The sequence below is a fragment of the Stenella coeruleoalba genome, assembly GCF_951394435.1.
Source record: "Stenella coeruleoalba genome assembly, chromosome: 3".
Taxonomy (NCBI): domain Eukaryota; kingdom Metazoa; phylum Chordata; class Mammalia; order Artiodactyla; family Delphinidae; genus Stenella; species Stenella coeruleoalba.
Window position 1 is genome coordinate 25,874,954 of NC_137148.1, and position 20,551 is coordinate 25,895,504.

Sequence of the window (20,551 nt, forward strand, 5' to 3'; positions counted from 1 at the left end):
AAGCCGGGAAGGGTCACACAGACCTGAAAACACAGAATTGGCAAAATCATCCTGGGGCTGAAAGAGTAAAAAGTAGTTCAGGCTGAGAAAGAAAAATAGCCCTTCTGTTAACAGGGCTGATAGGACGACGCACATAAAGCCAGCTTCCAAGTTAACAGGAAACAGCATTTCCCTCAAGGTCTTACAGCATCTATAAAACCTGAACGACCCCCTGGTTTGAGAAACAACTGCTCTCCCACCAGTGTTGCCCTCTGACCTGCTCTGCTATGTCTTAGCCCCGAAATAAAGATTGCCAGGGACACTCAATAGCTAAACTGCCCCTTGGCTCCTGACAGCACCCAATCCCAAATTAATCCCCTGCTGCTGCTGCTTTTTTTTTTTTTTTTTTTTGCGGTACGCAGGCCTCTCACTGTTGTGGCCTCTCCCGTTGCGGAGCACAGGCTCCGGACGCGCAGGCCCAGCGGCCATGGCGCACGGCCCCAGCCGCTCTGCAGCATGTGGGATCCTCCCGGACCGGGGCACGAACCCGCGTCCCCTGCATCGGCAGGCGGACTCTCAACCACTGCGCCACCAGGGAAGCCCCCACTGCTTCTTCTAACCCGGCCTCAGACACGGCAACCAAACAAGAACTGATTCCTGCTTTCCTGGCCCCTCGGAACCGGTCAGCACCAGCCCAGGTCTCAGAAAGGAGGGTCCCCTCCCTGTTATGAGCATGCCCCCTGCCCCCTCCCCCAGCCCCATGCGTGGAGTCAGTAAACCTACAGCTTGTCTCTGGCTGTCTTTGGCTGACTGGACTTTCACAGAACCATTACTCAAGAAAAAGTACGATGGTTCGCCAAAATCTCTCACATACTACAACTAAGAGATGTAAAACAGTATGGAGATGTCAGATGAGTTAGACTGTCCAAGTGTGCGCACTTGAAAACGCTGAAGTGGGAAGACCATATATTACTAAGCACTGTTCAATTTCACAAAAGACACACTAAAATGACTAAAACAAATTCTGAATGTCAGCCGTCCCATTGGTAAGATGATGTTCAGACTCTGCTTTTTCATTTAGTCATTTATCCATTTCATTCCTTTAACAAATATTTATTAAACTCTGCACATGCCAGCATTGTACCTGGCACTGGAAATAAAAGATAAGCCTGCTAAGTAGACAAGTGGGAGAGAAGCAGTTTAAAGAGAGAAAAGAATCCAAACAAAACTGATGCAATTAAGACTACCAGGTATAAAGCTGCATATAATTCAGGAAAACGGAAACACAGAGTGGATGGGGGATGCAGGTAAGATGGGAGGACAGGGGCAGGAGTAGGTGGAGGATAGGTTCAAGGGGTGAGGGGGCACACAGAGGCAAGGCTGGAGGAGCAAACAAAGTAAAGAGGTTGCTGAAACTGCCAACAAAAGATAAAGGCCAGAACAAAGTTATTTTAAGTTTTGAGAAAAAGACTTAAAATACATCTGCTACAGATACAAATCGAGATGCACACTTGTTTATAGGTTGTAGGACAAAATGGGGGACATGGAACACCTGTAGATAATGCTCCCACCGGGAGGAAATTCACACGTATAAAATCACCACCTATCTCTATAAAAACAGGTAAAAGAAGATCAAATCCTCAGATATGAGCATCATCCAGGCCCCATTTTTCAAAGCTATTGATTCTTTTTTTTTTTAAACTATCCTAAGGAATACAGTAATAACATCTGACAGCCACTTACATTGAAGGTTTCACAAAGGCTTAAAACCCTGGCTTCCTATGTTCTTTACTGCTCCATGAGGGCTATTTCATTCAATTATAATGACATTTCAATAGGGAATACAGAGTTGCCTCTCCCTTTAAATGTTAAATTGACTTGTTTGGGTACAAAAAGCAGCCAGTATGCTCTATTACATGCAGGATTAAAAAGGTAGCCCTGGCAATATTAATGGCTTAATACTTTAGTAACAACAGGAATTATTTTAGAATCTATCATTTCTTCTTGAGCTATAACTTGCTTTAAAAAAAAAAAAGTACTTCCATATTCTTTATTCATAGCCCTATCAGAAACTCCCTATGAACTGACTTTCTAAAATAAATATACATTTATCTAGTCTACATAACTTACATAAAAACAAATCATAAACAGAAAAGCCAAAAGGCTATAGCTTCAACTAAGCCTGCATGGGGTAGGTACCCAATGATTATAAAATATAAAATCATAATTAATTTCAAGATACTTCAAAATAAAGCAAAGTCCTACCTTACTTGTATTCATATTTAACTTAAAAGTGACCTGAGGAAAGATGGGGTTTCGGGTAGAAGCCAAACTAGTGTAAATGTCCACAGAACTTTCCCATCTGTGACAGAGTTGAATAAGCTTTTTTTTTTTTTGCGGTACGCGGGCCTCTTACTGTTGTGGCCTCTCCCATTGCGGAACACAGGCTCCGGACACGCAGGCCCAGCGGCCATGGCTCACAGGGCCAGCCGCTCTGCGGCATGTGGGATCTTCCCAGACCGGGGCACGAACCCGTGTCCCCTGCATCAGCAGGCGGACTCTCAACCACTGCACCACCAGGGAAACCCTAAGCTATTTTTGAAGTGCTTGAAATCTACCATCTATGGTAGATTTGGGGTTTTTGTTTCTCTTATACACTCTTTAAAATACAAAGACTAATTGATATAAAATCTTCTGTAATGATATATAACTGAGAAAAATCAAATGAATCGAGATAAATACCGGATCATTAAAGAGTAAGCGTCCAAATAACTGTTTGGCTTCCTCCAGGCTTCCCTCCAAGTAAACAGCTCCTAGATAAAAGGAAGAGAATGCCAAAAGGAAGGCTGCATTAATATTCAGAGAAAATGACATATCTCCATAAAAAAGCAAAAGGGCAAGCCAAAACCCACTCACAGAAAAATTTGACAAGATCAGAAGCAATTGTTTTTTTTGTTTTGTTTTGTTTTTGCGGTACGCGGGCCTCTCACTGTTGCGGCCTCTCCCATTGCGGAGCACAGGCTCCGGACGCGCAGGCTCAGCGGCCATGGCTCTCAGGCCCAGCCACTCCGCAGCATGTGGGATCTTCCCGGACCGGGGCATGAACCCGTGTCCCTTGCATCGGCAGGCGAACTCCAAACCACTGCGCCACCAGGGAAGCCCAGAAGCAATTGTTTTAAAGGTAGCGTTTTCCCTCTTTTAGCTATGCTTTGTGTTATAAGTTAGACTGAAATACGAAATTCAATTTACTAAAACATAAACCTTATTTTGTAAGAAAAAGAGGCCAACTATGAACTATCGTGAAGGATATGGGTATGAACCATTAGTGACTAAGGGAACTATGCACAAATACTTAACTTTATGAAAATGTTATGTTTTATTTTCTATATTTATAGTTTATATTTCAGACCATAGATAAAATTTGAGCTCAGATCAATTAAGGCTTCTGCAAATAAAAATCAGGATAACCTTTACCTTTAATTAGAAATAATTATTAAAAATTTTTTGAAATAACTAAGCACTGTACACATGTTTACCATTCATCATAACCAGTAAGTACTATAGTAACATCTTAACTGGGTATCAAATAACTGGAGTAGGCTAGTTCTTAAAATCATATTTTTTACATCTGTCTTCAGAAAGGCTATTTTCCACATAAAATATTCAGATACTTAGTCACCAGGGCTTTTGATGACTAAATACACTTATTATTTATCAATAGTTGTAGTAATAATGATAATAATAACAATAATAATGATGATGATGATGACAGTAGTAGTAGTAGTAGGGGTTTGTGGGGGTCACTCATGCCCTAGGCCCTGTACAAAGCATTTTCACATTCTTATCTTCACCTTCAAGGGCACCTTAGTAAGAGGGTATTAGAAAAGATTTACAGGACTGGGGCCCATAGTAGGTGATTTGGGGGAGGGTTAAAGGAAATGGAACTTTGCTCTGGATTTGATGCAACCAGGATCAGATACTAAGATCGTTACAACTCTGTGAGGTAAGTGATACTATCTCCATGTCATAGATGGGGAAACTGAGCCTCAAAGAGATTCAATAACTTGGCAAAGATACAGAGCCAATAAATGATACAAAAGGGAACTGAATCATGTGTGCCAGGCTATGGGGTCAACTGTAACATTAACTGTCAAAAGTATTATGTCTACAGAGCACAGTCACTCCACGTGACAAACCCTCTGAAAATAGACATATTTGTGCAAAACAGACATACCTGTGAAAAGACTGTGGATAATTATTAAACATTCTCTTGCTACCATCATCAGCACGGAACTACAATGGGAAGCTTTTATATTCATTTTCAAAGAAAGAGGGCAAAATTGATAAGGAAGTACAAAGCCCTTTGAAAAATGCACTCAAATCGTTTACGTTAAAAAATCAAGGAATTGTCAATCTACTGAAACGTTTCATTGTAAAGCATACTTGCAATCACCAGCTAATTAACTCTTCATAACTTTCCTGTACAAACAGCTAATTATATTCTAGTTACAGTAAAAAAGAAACTGAGGAAGTAAAGAGCCCGAGTGAGGAAGTAAAGTGTCTGCATCAGTCTTGCTTCAAGTGAATAAACAATAGTTATAGAGACTCAAGCCCTGGGATTTTAAATATGTGGTGTCTTCAAGATGTTTAAATCAGAAAATCCTGTGAATAGTTTAAAATGTGATCAAAAACACTATTAGGGCCTCACCAGCAACTTATTTATGTATGTGATCCTGAATCAAATCTGGCAAGTAATCCATCCCCATATTAATTCATTGCACTTCAGTTCAGTATATACTAAGCATGTACATGACATGGTACAAGGCTTTCAAGAAAAGAAAGCATGACTGCTGCTCTGGAGAAACTACAATAACTATAGTATAAGGAGGTGGGTATTATACTGGGGACCTCACATGCTTTGGGAACAAGTAATTTTGTCCCAAGTCTCCACACTGAATTTTATGTGCCCTCCAGACATTGTAGACATGCAGGAAATTAGACTATAAGTGAGAAATTACCTATTAATGCTTCAAAACAATTAGCCATGGCATGTCGAAGGTCTGATTCTCTACAAAGGTCAGGTCCATGAGCATAAAGCATAAATCGATCCAGTTCAAGTTTCTACAGAATTCAAAATGACAGAAAGTAAGAAAAAAATCGACAAAATCGTATTGTAACTGTAATAACTCAGCATCTCCTAGGGGTATGGTTACAATTTAATTGGCCTTATGTGAAAATTTAGTCACCATTCCCTACGAGTCCTTACATATGGCTTAGCACTGACAAACCTCGACTTTTCCCCAAACAAGCTTCTATGAACTCTTGATGGTTCAATTTGGTTCAGAACTGATCAGATCTGAGCTGTCCAATTCCAGGTTCAGAAAAAGGACTCGCTTAAGCTGGAATAAGACTCTGTTACAAGACGATACCCTTGGGTTCACCCAATACGTCTAGGGAGATACAAACCCAACCCAAAGTTAAGCTCTAGGATTCCAGAGTTATGTGGTACTGATGGTGTTTGTACCATATGTAAGAGATTTTTATGTGGTAGAGTAAATGGGGACCCTCAGAAGACTTCAAAATGTCTTATATCTCTAAATCTTTTTTTTTTATTTGACAAGGATTTGGGGAGCCATATAGCTTTGCACTTATGTCTGCTTTTTGAGGTTTCCACACTTATCCTTCTAAAGTCTCAGTGAGATCTAAGCAATGGGTTGGAACTATCTTAAGGGCTCTGGGAATACGGTTTATAATGAATTATATTTTCTTTTTTTATTTGGCCTCAGACAAGTTTAGAGACAAATTTACGGCCCAGTTCTAGAAATTGTTTAGGACTTAATGAATATATCTGTGCACACTAACTTTACTTCCGCCTTCATTTACTGTCTTACCCATATTTTCTCTTTATTTTGAGTTCAGTACCTACTTATTTCTTATCCTATTGTATTACAATGTACAAATCAAGTCCTTTTAGAACTAGACACAGTATGGTTTTTTATAAAACTCCGGAGATTGAATAAATGGAAATCATAATTCATGCCATAAAAGGAGAAAGATACAGACATTGCATAAGCATGCAATAAATCTGTTTCTATTACCATGTAATTCAGTTCAATAAATACTTACTAAGCAATAACATGCCACATAATATGGAACAAGTCGCAAGTCAATGAACAACCTAGGACAATACGAATCCCATCAGCTCTCAGATAAAAGAGACTCAGATTTTGTATGTCTTGATATGTATGTTAAAAATACCCATATCTGTTTACATTGGAAAAAGGGACAATAAAAATGGGACATATATGCTATCAGTATTTTGTATTCCTAGGAATTCATGAGTGTATTGTAAACTCAAATGAGAGTTTTGACTACCACAAATGCAACAGCAGAAACCACCTCTTTTTAAAAAATTGATCTCCAAGTGCAAGAGTTTATAGTAGAATATGTAAATTTCACTTGTTTCACAACTTCACTGGGAAAATCCAATTGTTTGCTATCTCTGGAGCCGTGCTTGAGAGTAGAGTGCAAGCCATATTTTATATTATAAGCAACTATTCTGGAATGCTATGAATTTTCCAACTTCTCGTAATACCTCCTCTATATCCTTATTTTTTCATGAAGGCATTAGTGGAAATTTTAAGAAGGAGAGTGGTGCTCCACTGTGCATGTGTTAAAATGTTCCTGTCTGGAGCGCTGACCCAGAGCTTTCATTACCTTCTCAGAGTCAACAATACTCCTCCATCAAGTCCCTCCTCCCAAATGGTTAAGAACCACTGGTCTAGACAGAGGAAGGGTAAGACCACCACTGCCTACTGCTGGAGGAGATGGGTGTTGAGTGCTATGGGAATGTCAGGGTTTGGGGTAGAGGAAGATCACACAGAAACCCTTGAAGGGAGAAACTGGCCACCCCCATCATAACTCATGGCTTTGTACAGCACCCACTGTGTTATGTAACAGCATCCATGTTCATACTATGGTAATTTCCCACACTTTGTAAATATCCTCCCTACAATTGTTTGAAAAACAATTATGCAATTCTATTATATCTGAAACTGAAAAGAAAACAATGGCGAGGTGGGGGGAGCGTGCTGACAATCTACTTATTAAAGGTATTTCCAATGGACACTTACATGAACTATCAGGAAGCATCTTGACAATTAAATCAACTAAACATTGAAGCAGTTTTATATAGATTGTGGAATTTCATTCACTGTAAGGCTAAAACCAAGTTAGCATACCTGTTGCCTATAGTTTTTCCTGAAGGCATCACTGTCTATATTCTCAAATGCCACTGAAGCTAGGTCAAAGCCTACCAACATAGCTATGATGAGGATGTTATATATGATAAAGCAATGCACTCTTGCTAACACGAAAACTGTGGGATAAAAGTAACCACATTTTAGATGTAATTAATACCTTGGCAAGATCAAATTAAGAAGTCAGGGACTTCCCTGGTGGTCCAGTGGTAAAGAATCTGCCTTCCAATGCAGGGGACACGGGTTCAATCCCTGGTCGGGGAACTAAGATCCCACGTGCCTCAGGGCAACTAAGCCTGTGTGCCATAACTACTGAGCTAGCACGCCTCAACGAAAGAGCCTGCGTGCTGCAAACTACAGAGCCCAACGTGCCCTGGAGCCCACGCGCCACAACTAGGGAGAGAAAATCCGTGCACCACAACAAAGAGCTCGCACGCTGCAACGAAGACCCCGAGTGCCACAACTAAGACCTGATGCAGCCGGAATAAAATAAATAAATAAAATAAATAAATATGTTTTAAAAAAAATCAGTCATAAAACTAGAATGGGTTTTATCTAGTCTTTTTTACCAGATTTCAACATTTATATCAAAATGAAGAAAAATAAAACTACTTAAGGCAAAAATCAAGGAAAATTCACAAAAGCTTTTCTAATGGATCACTACTGTTTGGGAATTTAACAGCCACCGTTCCCCTTACTACTGAATAAACCCACAGGCCTATAAAATATATTGATTTATAAATGTAATTTATAAGCGGCAGCAGCAATAAAAACAACTAACTCCTACTAGTTTATTCATATGTTTATGTGATTACTATGAACAGGCATTGCACCAAGCACTTTACAAGTGGAATCATTAAAACTCAAATGATAATCTCATTTAATTCTCACAACCACCCTGTGGAGTAGATGCTAATGCCATCTCCATTCTATAGATGAGAAAGCAGAGGCTTGGCAAAGAGAATAACAATTTGTCCATGGTCCCCCTGTGGGTATTCTGACGGCCCAGGCAAGTGCCCATGTCCAATCCGTTATGATTTATGATAAGACAGTGCAAGAAACTAACACAACATTGTAAAGCAACTATACACCAATAAAAATTAATTTAAAAAAAAGACACTGTACAGAGACAGGAAGATCAAATGAGATAATGTAAGAAACATGCCTACCATGAATCTATATCAAGAAAAGTTTCTGCTAGTCGCTCAGCTAAGTCAACGTGGCTAGCTGAACAGCCTAAAACCTAAATCTTAATTAATAGGATTTGTGATTTGGGGGGAATTCTCAAAGATCTGTAAAGCATCCCCTGTGGATACAAATGGCCTGGAGTATTCTATTCAAAGCTATAATTCTGCTTGTTAAAGTAAATTAAAAACAATTATAATACAGAAATATTACACAAAGGGAAAATACGAAATGTTTCATTTCTTTTACTCTGTTCTCATGTTCCTTTCCCCAAATGTTTAACTCTGTACACGCACACCTGTCAAATTTTTCCTCTTCTCTTATCAAGTTACCTCACTGTGGAGTTCACTGGCTGCTGGTGAAACTCACTAAGGTAACAGAACTAATAAGGCTGAATCCTTAAAACCCAAACAAAAAAGTCCTTCCTCGTCTATAAAATATTAAACCCTTAATGCACCCTAAAGGGTTACTTATTCAAATGCAAAATTATGCATGGACTGCTTCAGATACCTGACGTACCTTTGCTAGCATGGCAAGGTGCTGGTTCTGAACGATGGCAGTCCGATAGGTTGCTAATCCTCCCTCTTCTAGACTAGGAAACAAATAGTACAAATGGACACTGCCAAAAAAAAAAAAAGCATATAAGTAAACATGTATCACAATATTCTGTCTGTGGTTCTGAGTCCAAAAAACAGGCCTGACACATAACATCTGGGCAATACATACCAGCTGAAGTGAACTAAACTGTAGGGTCTTTGAAAGTTAAACAGTATGCACGGTATATCTGAATGCGCTAAAACCCAAACACCACCATTCACTCATACGTTCACATTGACTTCTGTAAAAAGATTTCTCTGAAATATGATAACAACAAAGACCTGAACAAACGTTCATACACTGCTGAGAGCAAACCTATCTAATACATGAAAATTGAGCCTGGAAACAGAGGGCTTTGCTTGGGTTGGGTTATGAGGGCCCCTGAAGAGGAGCCTGGGAGCTCTGAGCAGGGCAGCTGTGTGGCACGTTCTTCACAAGTACAGACAGGGACAGGAACAGGAACACGAGTGGCACACAGAACCGGCGCTGTTCATCAGGAAAGTAAGGGAATTAGGAAGAAGGCTGATGGAAGACCCGTTCAGACCATGACACTAACTGCGCTCCCCTAACTCTCACACTGGTGTCTCAGACCCACTGTTGATCGGGGCAGCTGAGCTTGTCTAGTCCTACTGTGTCCAGTGAGAACAAGCTTAGAAAACAGCACCTTTGCCTCATTATGTCCTTCCGGGAAAAGAAATGACCTAAAGAGAATAAAAATAGCTCAAGACAGTTCCAAGAGAAACATGTGTTATCTCCCTTTAAAAGGGAAATTTTATGAGTAATGAAAAAACAAAATGTACTTTCCTACCCCTACCTCCAAACTAAGGACCCTAAAATATTTCTGCAGAGAAAACATACAGAAACACGTACACACACACACACACACACACACACACACACACCCCAAGATCTAGTTATTAAAATTCTTGTAAACTTTACTTCCCTTGAGTTCAGGAAGAGTGAGAAAGGGATCAAAGACAAATCCTAGAAAATGAAGTGACATTTTAAAATATCATCCCTTTCGCTACAAATTGAATAGAAGCTCTGAAGCATCTAGACCAAGACAAGCTGATCTCTTCTGGCTGTAGCAACTTGAACATAAACTTGACAGGACAGAGACAGTAGCCTTTCATCCTGTAATCTTGCTCATTAGAGCATCAGTGAGTGCAAGAGCCACAGACATGTAGCTTTTAAGCTCTACAGAGGAGACCAAAAACATGGTGTTTCAAGGCCTTATTTGGCTAATTACAAAGAAGGTATGTATTAAGTATGTTACCTATAAAATGCAATTGTTGGGGAATGGCAGAAAAGCCTACTTACCTGGTCAGAAATTCAACAACAGCATCACCCAGGAACTCCAACCGTTCGTTGTGATTAATCCTACAGAATTAAAAAGATCACTTAAAATAGCACACATTTATATTTCCTCCCTCTCTTCTCAAAGAAAAGGATACGGAGGGTTAGCTCCTTTAGTAATCAAAGCACCCTACCTTATTCCTCATAATCAAGAACACTGATGGCCATCTTAGCTGGAGGTACAGGGGCTGCCTGGTGGGAAGGGGAGGGAGTGTCCCCTCATACTACGTGTCGCAGGCTTCCCACCCTGGTGCTTCCTTCCCCCTGGGAGTCAGATTTAAAGCTAGGAGACATCACCCTAACAATTGGGACTCTTTCCACACCACTATCAGGTGGACGAGAGAAAGGAGAATGCATTCTTAGAGAGAGTTAGGACACTGAAAAATCAGCTTTGGTACAATGTTCTAGCTTCCCATGGTCCAAACTCCGAATTCTAAATTTAACCTTGCATCTAAAGTCCTTCAAAATAGGCCTAGCCTACCTTTTCAGTCTCACTGTCCACTGCTATCCTCTCCCACCTATGCACAGGGTCCTGTTCCGAAACTGCCTGGTCCTCTCTGAAAAGGGCATCCCCTAAAATACTCAGTGCCTCTGCTCAGGCCAAGCTCCTTGCCGCCCTGGAGGCTTCTGCTCTCCCCTGTGCACTGAGACACATTGAAAACCTACCCATTTCTCAAGGTCTAGCAAAATGTGAGCTCCAGATGAATCCCTGCCTGAGTCCCTCATCAAAATTAATACTCTCCCCCTCAGTGCAGAGATTGCATTTTATTTATATCTTAATTACATGATGAATGTGCTTCTCACAGGCTGTTTCTCATGTTGGAGTACAAGGCTGAAACGAATGCCTAATCCTTCAGAGACCTTCTCTGTGGTAACATTTCATTGTAATGTGCATGAGTTAAATGTAACTATACAACTGAGATTTACGTGGTTAAATAGTGACACTTTAAAAAATTATGGGCTGCATATTCACTTGAGATGATGCCATCCTAAAAGTTATTTTGTAGTTTTTGATAGGCAGACAGATTTTTATTTATTAATTTTAAGTCTTCATGTCTTTTTGTAAACGCTAGCTGATCCCAAATCAGATTACGAGAGTAACCAGCCATTTAAACTTTTGATGGCTCTGACCGTGACCTTTCCTAATGCCCCCATTTCCCTATTTCTAGTCAACGAGTAAATAACCCAGAATAAAAGTAATGTCATGAATGGCATTCTTTCCTTTAAGACTTATTTACTGAGCCCCTGCTTTGTGAAAGGCATTAGTTGGAAAAGGAAAAGAATTTGAAGAAAGAAAAAAGAGTAGGACAAAAGACCTTCAAAATGCTCACAGTTTAAAAAAAAAAAAAATCAGACTATGACACAATTATAATACCTGGGAGAACCAGAACATGCACAATAAAACAAATGCCAGCAGGATGTGGGCAGGATGTCACAGGGTACACAGGGCATTCCACAGGCACAATTACTGCTGGCATTCAGGGAAGGGAGAGGGTACGCCTGGCAGCACATCAAGTCCCTCAGTCTTACTGGTGTGCAGACAGCCACAGGGAAGAGAGTGACGTGCCTGGATCACTGGGTGCTGAGACTGCCAGGTGAGGAAGTTCAGACTTATTCAGTAGGTGACGAGACGTCACAGAAAGCTTTCAAGCAGGTTACAGCTAAGATCTAGGGAGGAGGCTCCAGAAATAGCAAGATGAAGCCTGGAGAGGCAGCCTGAAGGGAGACCTGGCAGAAGGTGGCACTAATTGCACTGCAGGATGGGCAGGGGTGAGGAGTGGTACCCAGAGGGGCTGGGGGAAGAATTCCACCAAGCTCCCCTACCTGCCTTGTTCCTCCACCTTCAGTGCCAGACGCAGATTCCCCAAACAACCTACTAGCTCGTTGGCTCTCTCTTTCCTTTCTCTAGTCTGAAATTCTGAGCAAGCTTGCTTGGGAGGAGATATAACCACTGACATTTGAAATTGGATAGTGTTCATTTCAAAGATATACTTCCAAGGAGCAGAGACTACTGCATCCCACTTTGTAACAGCAAACTAAGAAACAAACAGGACCAAACGTAAGGTAGATAGCTAGTGGGAAGCAGCCGCATAGCACAGGGAGATCAGCTCGGTGCTTTGTGACCGCCTGGAGGGGTGGGATAGGGAGGGTGGGAGGGAGGGAGATGCAAGAGGGAAGAGATATGGGAACATATGTATATGTATAACTGATTCGCTTTGTTATAAAGCAGAAACTAACACACCATTGTAAAGCAATTATACTCCAATAAAGATGTAAAAAAAAAAGAAACAAACAGGGAAGAGGGCAAGTCGTTTCAAGTGATTGCAATTATTCTGGTGCACAGTGCATAACTGACCTATAATCCGTGAACAACCACCAGAGCTCTCCTTAGCCCCCAGTCTGCTGTGTATGTTCTGTTTCTGACCTTCACTGAAGCACTTAGCAGGGTCTTCCTTATATGAAGTTACTTATGTTTACGGCACTTTTACCCCACTCCAGGCAGTCACACCTCCTGGCGAGTGGGGGCTTTGTCTTACTTGCCTCTGGATCCCTGTAAAATATCCACGAACTGCCTCAAGCTCAAAAGGCACTGGATAAATGTCTGTTGGACTACATTCGCCTGAGTTTCTTCAGTATGGCTCCCAGGGCTGTACTGACACAGCTGGGGCTACCGGACAGCCGCAGCCAAGCAGCAGCCGGCCCGGCCACCGAGGCTGGGAGGATCTTTCTGAACAGAAACTTGGGGTCGACTCTGCATCAGCCGAAAGATCAGACCTACTGCAAGAGGCTCTCAGCGCAAGCAGCAGAGGCCAGGGCAGAAGTCAAAGGACAAGAGAGAGCGTCTGCTTATTCTCTATCAATGGTTATCATTTTCAAAATGGTAAATTCAGAAAGAACACAGTTTCTCAGCTATAGTTCCCTTGGCCACAGTAAGAAAACATAAACCATGAGGTTTAAACTATGCTACCAAAAGACATAATTTACATACCAATAACTGTGGTTGGATAGATGAGACAAAGGTCACTTAAATCTGTGCTTTCATTGTTGAAAAGGACGTGTCTATTGTGTGTGCGGCCTTGCTAAAGGGGCTGCAGGGGACCAAGGGTTTCACTTATTAAAATACAGAACCGGTCATCGGGAGAATCCACAGTATAGCAAGGTAAAATGAAACCATGGCCACGCTATCCCTCAGGGTGTGATTAAGGGCTCCTCTAATTAGACAGTCCTTTTCTGATCTTACACCCTCACAGAACACAGTAGTGAGGCATGTGATCATCTTCAAACTGGAATTTTAAAGTTCTGTCCTGCCTTTCTTTTTACCTCTTGATTGAAGAGGAAAGACAGTTTGGTTTATGATAACCTCAAAAGACAGCAACGTCAAGGCAAGTCTATTTGAAAAGAAAAGTGATATATGAAGAAAAAGGTAGAAAAGGAAGCTACACTAGCTCAGCTGGGCACCTACCTCACTGTGGAGGCCAGTTACCAGCTGCAGCAGTGTCTCAACTCTGTCACTTCCAACCCTGCTCTACCTACCTTTCATCCATCTAAGTCTGGATTCCAAGAGGGACAAACCTGGCTATTCAACTCTTCAATGCCCCGTTTTAAAAAGTAAGCCGCCCTCAAGCAACCTCCTCTACTGGCTTTCAAAATAGAACCTGCTGTGCTTCACACACAGAGATAAGCCTCCTGAGAGTAACATCAGAGCCCCATCAGCATTTGGCATTTACTTCCGTTCAGTTTTCCAGGGTGTTAATGAGTTTATATAGACTCAGCCTACTTCCTTCCCAGGTTCCTCAGGGGTTCCAGGCCACAAAGTGAGAATATTCATATATTACGGTATCACTTAAAATCAAGAAATAAAATACGGAAAGCTAACATATAAAACTTTCCAACCCATTACATGAGGCCAGTATTATCCTAATAGTGAAACCAGACTAAAACGTCACAGGAAAGGAAAACTACAGACCAAAAATCCTCAACAGCATACTAGCAAACTAAATTCTAACTAAACATAGCATATAAGAAGGATTATATACCACGATCAAGTGTGATGTATCCCAGGAAGGCAAGGTTGGTTTGACACCCCAAAATCAATTAATGTAATACACCATGTGGATAAAATAAATGAACAAAACACATGATCATCTTAATAGATGCAGAAAAAGCATTTGACAAAGTTCAACACACTCTCATGACAAAAATATTCAGCAAATTAGGAATAAAAGGGAACTTCCTCAATCTGATAAAAGGCACCTATGAGATAACATCATACACAATGGTAAAAAAATGTTTTCCATTTAAGATTAGGAAGAAGGTAAGGATCCTCTCTCACCACTTCTATTTGATATTGTACTGGAGACTCCAGCTAGGGCAACTAGGTTAAGAAAATGAAATGAAAGGCATCCAGACTGGAAAGGAAATAGTAAAAATATCTCTATTTATAAGTGAAATGATCCTCTATATAGAAAATCTTAAGGAATTCACTAAAAAACTACTGGAGCTAACAAATGAGCTCATCAAGGTTGCAAGATACAAGATCAATAATCAAAAATCAATTGTATTTCTATATGCTTGCAATGAACAATCCAAAAATAAAGATTAAGAAAATAATTTCATTTATAATAGCATCGAAAAGAATACTTATGAATAAATTTAACAAAAGATATACAAAATGTATACTCTGAAAACTAAAAAGCATTACTAAGAAATTAAAGACAACAAAGAAAAAATAAGACATCTAATGTTCAGGGAACAGAAGACAATATTAAGTAGAAGACTTAATATTAAGATGGTAAGCATTCACAAATTGATCCACAGACTCAACACGATCCCTATCAAAACCCCAGCTGGCTTCTTTGCAAAAGTTCTTAAGGTAACTAAAAAATTCATGTGGAAATGTAACAGGTCTAGAATAGCCGAAATAGTCTTGAAAAAAAGAAAGTTAGAGAAGAGATCTTGCATTTCTAGATTTCAAAACTTATTACAAAGCTACAGTAATCAAGACAGTGTGGTACTGGCTTAAGGACAGACATAAAAATCAATAGAATGAACTAAGAATCCAAAAATAAACCCTCAAATATACTGTCAAGGGTGATTTCAACCCATATGATTTACTGGGGAAAGATCAGCCTTTTCAAGAAATGGTGCTGGGACAACTGCATATCCACAAGCAAAAGAATGCAGCTGGACCTCTATGTCATACCATATATAAGAATTAACTCAGAACAGAACAGATCTAAATGTCAGAGGAAAAAACCCATAAGGCTCTTAGAAGAAACAGATGTAAGTCTTCATGACTTTAGATTAGGCAATGGTTTCTTAGACATGACACCAAAAGCAGAAGCAAGAAAAGCAACAAAATTTATCTATTATGTGGAATTCATCAAAACCTTTGTGCTTCACTAAGAGAGTGAAAAGATGATCCATAGAACGAGAAAAGATTTTTACAAATCACATACCTGATAAGGGACTTGTATCTAGAATACATTAAAAAATGATTGTAACTCAACAACAAAAAGTAACCTGATTAAAAATGGGAAAAGGATCTGGATATTTTTCCAGAGAAGATACACAAATGGCCCATAAGCACATGAAAAGATGCTCAACATCAGTAGCCATCAGGGAAATATGACAAAACCACAATGAGATACTATTTCATAACCACTAGGAAGCCCAGGTTCAAAAAGACAGATAATATCAAGTGTTGGGAAAGATGTGAAGAAATCAGAACCTTCATATATATTGCTGCTGGGAAAATAAAATGGTGCAGCCACTTTGGAAACAGTCTGGCAGTTCCTTAAAGGAAAGGTGAAACAGAGTTACCATATCATCCAGAAATTCCACTCCTAGGTATATACCCAAGAAAAATCAAAACATATGTCCATACAAAAACCTGTATACAAATATTCATAGCAACAGCATTCATAATAACCAAAAAGTAAAAACAACAAATGACCATCAGTTGGTGACTAGATAAATAAAACATGGTATACCTATACCATGGAATATTATTTGGCAATAAAAAGAAACACTGACATATACTGTAACATGGATAAATCTTTTAAACATAATGTAAAGTAAAATAAACCAGTCACAAAGGACCACATATTATATGACACCATTTATACAAAATGTTCAGAATAGGTAAATCCAGAAATATTGAACATGGATTAAAAGAAGACTGGTGGATGTCCAGGGCTGGGCAGGCTGAGGGAAATGGGGAGTATGGGGTTTCTTTTGGGGATGATGAAAATGCTCTAAAATTAGACAGTGATCATGGTTGCACCATTTTGTGAATAAACCAAAAACCACTGAATTGTACACTTTAAATGGGGGAATTGTATGGTATGTGAATTATATCTCAACAAAGTTTATTATTAAAAAATCTACTTTACCTTGAGGGAGTTGGGTCATCTTGGCCAAGGCGTGACATAATATTTATTAAGGTGTTAATTCCTATTAAAAAAAAAAATCACAACAAATACTGTTAGAAGAATTCTGGGACCATCATATGACATGTAGAAAGAAAATTATCTATCTCACCCCAATTTGACTAGCAAGTCTGATCAACTTAGTTACTTAAAACACTTGATAGGAGAAAGGAAATTTTCTCACAAATTCATTTACTCTTATCATAATGCTCTGCTCAAAGTGAATGTTATTACATATGGGTCAGGAAACACTAAAGAAAGAGAGAATGAATCAGTCACCAGGGAACCATTCCTGGTGGGGATTTAATTTACAACAGGAGACACAGAACAAAACAGGAGAGTGGAATCCAAACATACCTTTTTTCCGCATGTGCATGTGATGAACTTTTCTATCTCCATATTTGGGTTGCCGAATTCCACAGTTAGACAAAGAATTCCTGGCATGATCAGGATTCATTCCAAAATTTAAGTGATGACTTGGGTGGGTCATTGCCAGCTAAAATTTCGGTGAAATAAGTTCAGTCTTAAAAACTCAGCATAAAAACAAAAACAAATTCAGCATAGAAGCACCATCTTTATATCACCTCAAATGAAACAGGAAAGAGATCTGTTTATCTAGTCAAATTTTAATCCCCGATCTTTCCATCCTATTTCCTCCAATGTCACATTTCCAAAGCTTTGGTGCAAGCTCTTCTAAACAAACCTAAAAAACCACATCTTTCAGAGACGAATTAGAATATACAGCACCTGGAAAGAAGAGCCATAAAGGAGGAGAAGCTGAAAGAAGTGGTCAGGTTTGACGGGCAAATTTTAGCTTTAGTCTCTCTCTTTTTTTTTTTTTTTTTTTGCGGTACGTGGGCCTCTCACTGTTGTGGCCTCTCCCATTGCGGAGCACAGGCTCCGGACGCGCAGGCTCAGCGGCCATGGCTCACGGGCCCAGCCGCTCCGCGGCATGTGGGATCCTCCCAGACCGGGGCACGAACCCGTGTCCCCTGCATTGGCAGGCGGACTCTCAACCACTGCGCTATCAGGGAAGCCCTAATCTATTTCTTTAGGGACAGCATCAAAAAGAAAAAAAAAAAAAGTGAGAAAAAGGGTTTGAAAGTGGCAATAAGAGTAGAGTAATGGAGAGAGCTTTGTTTCTAAACATCCTCATCATTTCCCAGAAGAGACTCTCAGTGCTCCATTTGTAACCTGCAAGATGAATTACTCCTATCTTGTTATTATATAAATGTACAGGAGAGTAATTCTTACCTGTAACAGACAACGATCTTGGAAAGTATATCCTATCAACTTGTCCAGATGCATTAGGCACTGGTGGTATCGAATATGATGGGTCAAAACAGGCAGCATCATTGCATGCTAGGAAAAAGCATATTTCAATATGTTTAACTCTATAAAAACTTATTAAAAACACTTCATTTATTTTACAACAAACAAGAACCATTTTTACATTCTAAATTCCATCTCACAAAGTCTTGAAACAGTTTACTGGCTACATGGCATCCTGACATATCCTCTGTGAGGGGTGGTGGACTACAGCTGTTAAAGATACGGTCTCTAGAACCAGAATGCCTGGGTCCAAATCCTGCTCTGTCACTCATTCATCATGGGACTCAGGGCAAATTATCTAACCTCTCTGTTTCTGTTTCCTCACCTGTACAATGAAGACAATCAGTGTAGCTACTTTCAAGTACAGTTAAAAGGATTAAATGAGCAAATACAAAAAATTGCTTAGAACAAGGCCTATTGGCCCTCACTGAAGTAGGAATAGCCATGGTTCATCAGTACCCAGCAGGGTAACCTTAAGGAAGTCATAAGAATTTCTGTGCCTCCTTGTCTATCTTTAATTCTAAGGGAATGGATTAGGACTCACAAATTCTGAAACTTTGTCAGTGTCCAGACACTTCTGAGAATCTAAGGAAAATGAATCTTTCCCCAGAAAAGTGCCTATGTGCACAAACATGCAAAAATTGTATGGAATTTTAATGAGTTCACAGATCTCTAAAGCCCATCACTATCCTCTGGGTAAGAATTTCTCAGGAAGATGATCTCGAAAGGCCATTCTAGGTTTAACACTCAATCTAACACTATAAGGACAACTTTTATAAAACCACCGATACAGTTAAATCACCTGAGGATATAGAACTTTTATTTTTATTTCACTTTTCATTTGGCTATAGATTCCTTATTGGGAGATTTCATGGAAAGCATATCTTTTTCTTTCTTTCTTTCTTTTTTTTTTTTTTAATAATGTTTCCCTAGAACTCAAGAGAATGAAGGAGTCATTCTTATTCATCAGAACCTGGAGGATGGGCACAGCCCATCACAGAATGACTGACATGTGCTTTATATCATTTTAGTCTTTGAAGTATTTTAAGCTGGCATTATTTAAAAATACATGATAATGGATTTGCTTGAAACTACAGAAATCAGTTTCCTGTATTAACTTATAAAGAAAGATTAGTTCTCCAAAAAAGGATCTCTAATCAACAGAAAGTCTTTCTTTCCAGTTCAATTCAATAAATACATATTAAGCACCTCCACGGGTAAGGCTTATATTAGTTGTGGAAGAGAAAAAAGATGAAGACACTCTTTTTGCTCCCAAGGTATAATATAGTTTTCCAGGCCTTTCAATTGCAGGGGACTCAAGGGTATTGATGCTAAGCACACAAGGAGGATGGGTCATGAAGACTATGCAGTGTAACTATCTTTCTGAAGTATGAATTCAAACTGGTGTTTTAATACCTCTGGGAAGAGATAAATCATTACCTGTTAAGAAAACAACACTACCTTTAGAGTACTCTGATTATTAGAAAATTATCATTAGTCCAAATCTGTCTCTTTGGAGGTTTACCCCTTTCAACTTAGGTCTACCCCTGGAAAAGAACAAAACCTTTACTTATGTGAAACAGCTGTGAGTCCCTTCGCCACTTCCTCTAAACTTGCTCCAAACAGAGCCAGTTTCTCTACCCAGGTATGTTTCTTGTGACCACCATGGAAAGGTATATATGACCCATGTCCATCTTGTATCCCTGACAAACAAGTCTCAAGGTTATCTACGAGGTTCTAGCTCAGTTTTTTAAATTATCAATTTTTGAAATGTTAAAATACACACAATCACTAAGCATCTCCTCCCCACTCCATTCATGCCTAGGAACTGCTTTCATTTTTAAAAGCTCCTTTGGAAGACTGTAAGAAAATGGCAGTGCACAGTTTTTAAATCTATTCAAATTCTCCACTAAAAATGAGCAACCAGTATAGCAAAATAGAACTGTGAACAATAAATACATAAAAACTAGATGACAAGGTATCCCCACGAGTGCCAAAATAAGTGTGGGTGAGGACAAAGACCTGTGTGTGGTCTCAGCATCTGAGAGAGAAAAAACACAGGGAGAACAGCAGGGCTTCTGATGACCCCAAGAATGGAAGAGCCCCCAAATTAACATATATTCACTGGAATTGTGGCCCAAACTGGAGAGGGCTCTACAGAATCCAATTCACTGGATGAGTATGAGGACAGTCTAACACTGTGGGAGAAGCCTGGGCCCTAAAAATGCTCAAAATTAAAAACTCAAGTTCCCTTCCAGGGTAAAGCCCCATGGTGTAAAGAAAGTGCTAGGAGTAAAAGCCACATTTAGCAGGAGAGAAACAATAAAAGGCAAAAGGAAGAGAATGTCCAGATAAAAGTAGAGGAACAAAACAGACGCAGCAGATCTCAGATATGATGAGCACCCACCCCCC

The 20,551-nt window shown here is 39.8% G+C and overlaps 1 protein-coding gene across 5 annotated transcripts in view; it reads right to left on the reverse strand.

Annotated features, from left to right (window-relative positions):
* The window catches only part of DROSHA (drosha ribonuclease III), a 130,231-nt gene that overhangs the window by 35,587 nt on the left and 74,093 nt on the right, over positions 1-20,551 (reverse strand). For all 5 annotated transcript variants that reach the window (XM_079916365.1, XM_079916366.1, XM_079916367.1 and 2 more), the window contains 7 exons: positions 18,062-18,169; positions 17,165-17,303; positions 16,772-16,832; positions 10,341-10,400; positions 8,943-9,042; positions 4,998-5,100; positions 2,722-2,792 (listed from right to left, as the gene is read on the reverse strand). In XM_079916365.1, coding sequence (XP_079772491.1) covers positions 2,722-2,792; positions 4,998-5,100; positions 8,943-9,042; positions 10,341-10,400; positions 16,772-16,832; positions 17,165-17,303; positions 18,062-18,169 — 642 coding nt within the window. The remainder of the gene's footprint in view (positions 1-2,721; positions 2,793-4,997; positions 5,101-8,942; positions 9,043-10,340; positions 10,401-16,771; positions 16,833-17,164; positions 17,304-18,061; positions 18,170-20,551) is intronic.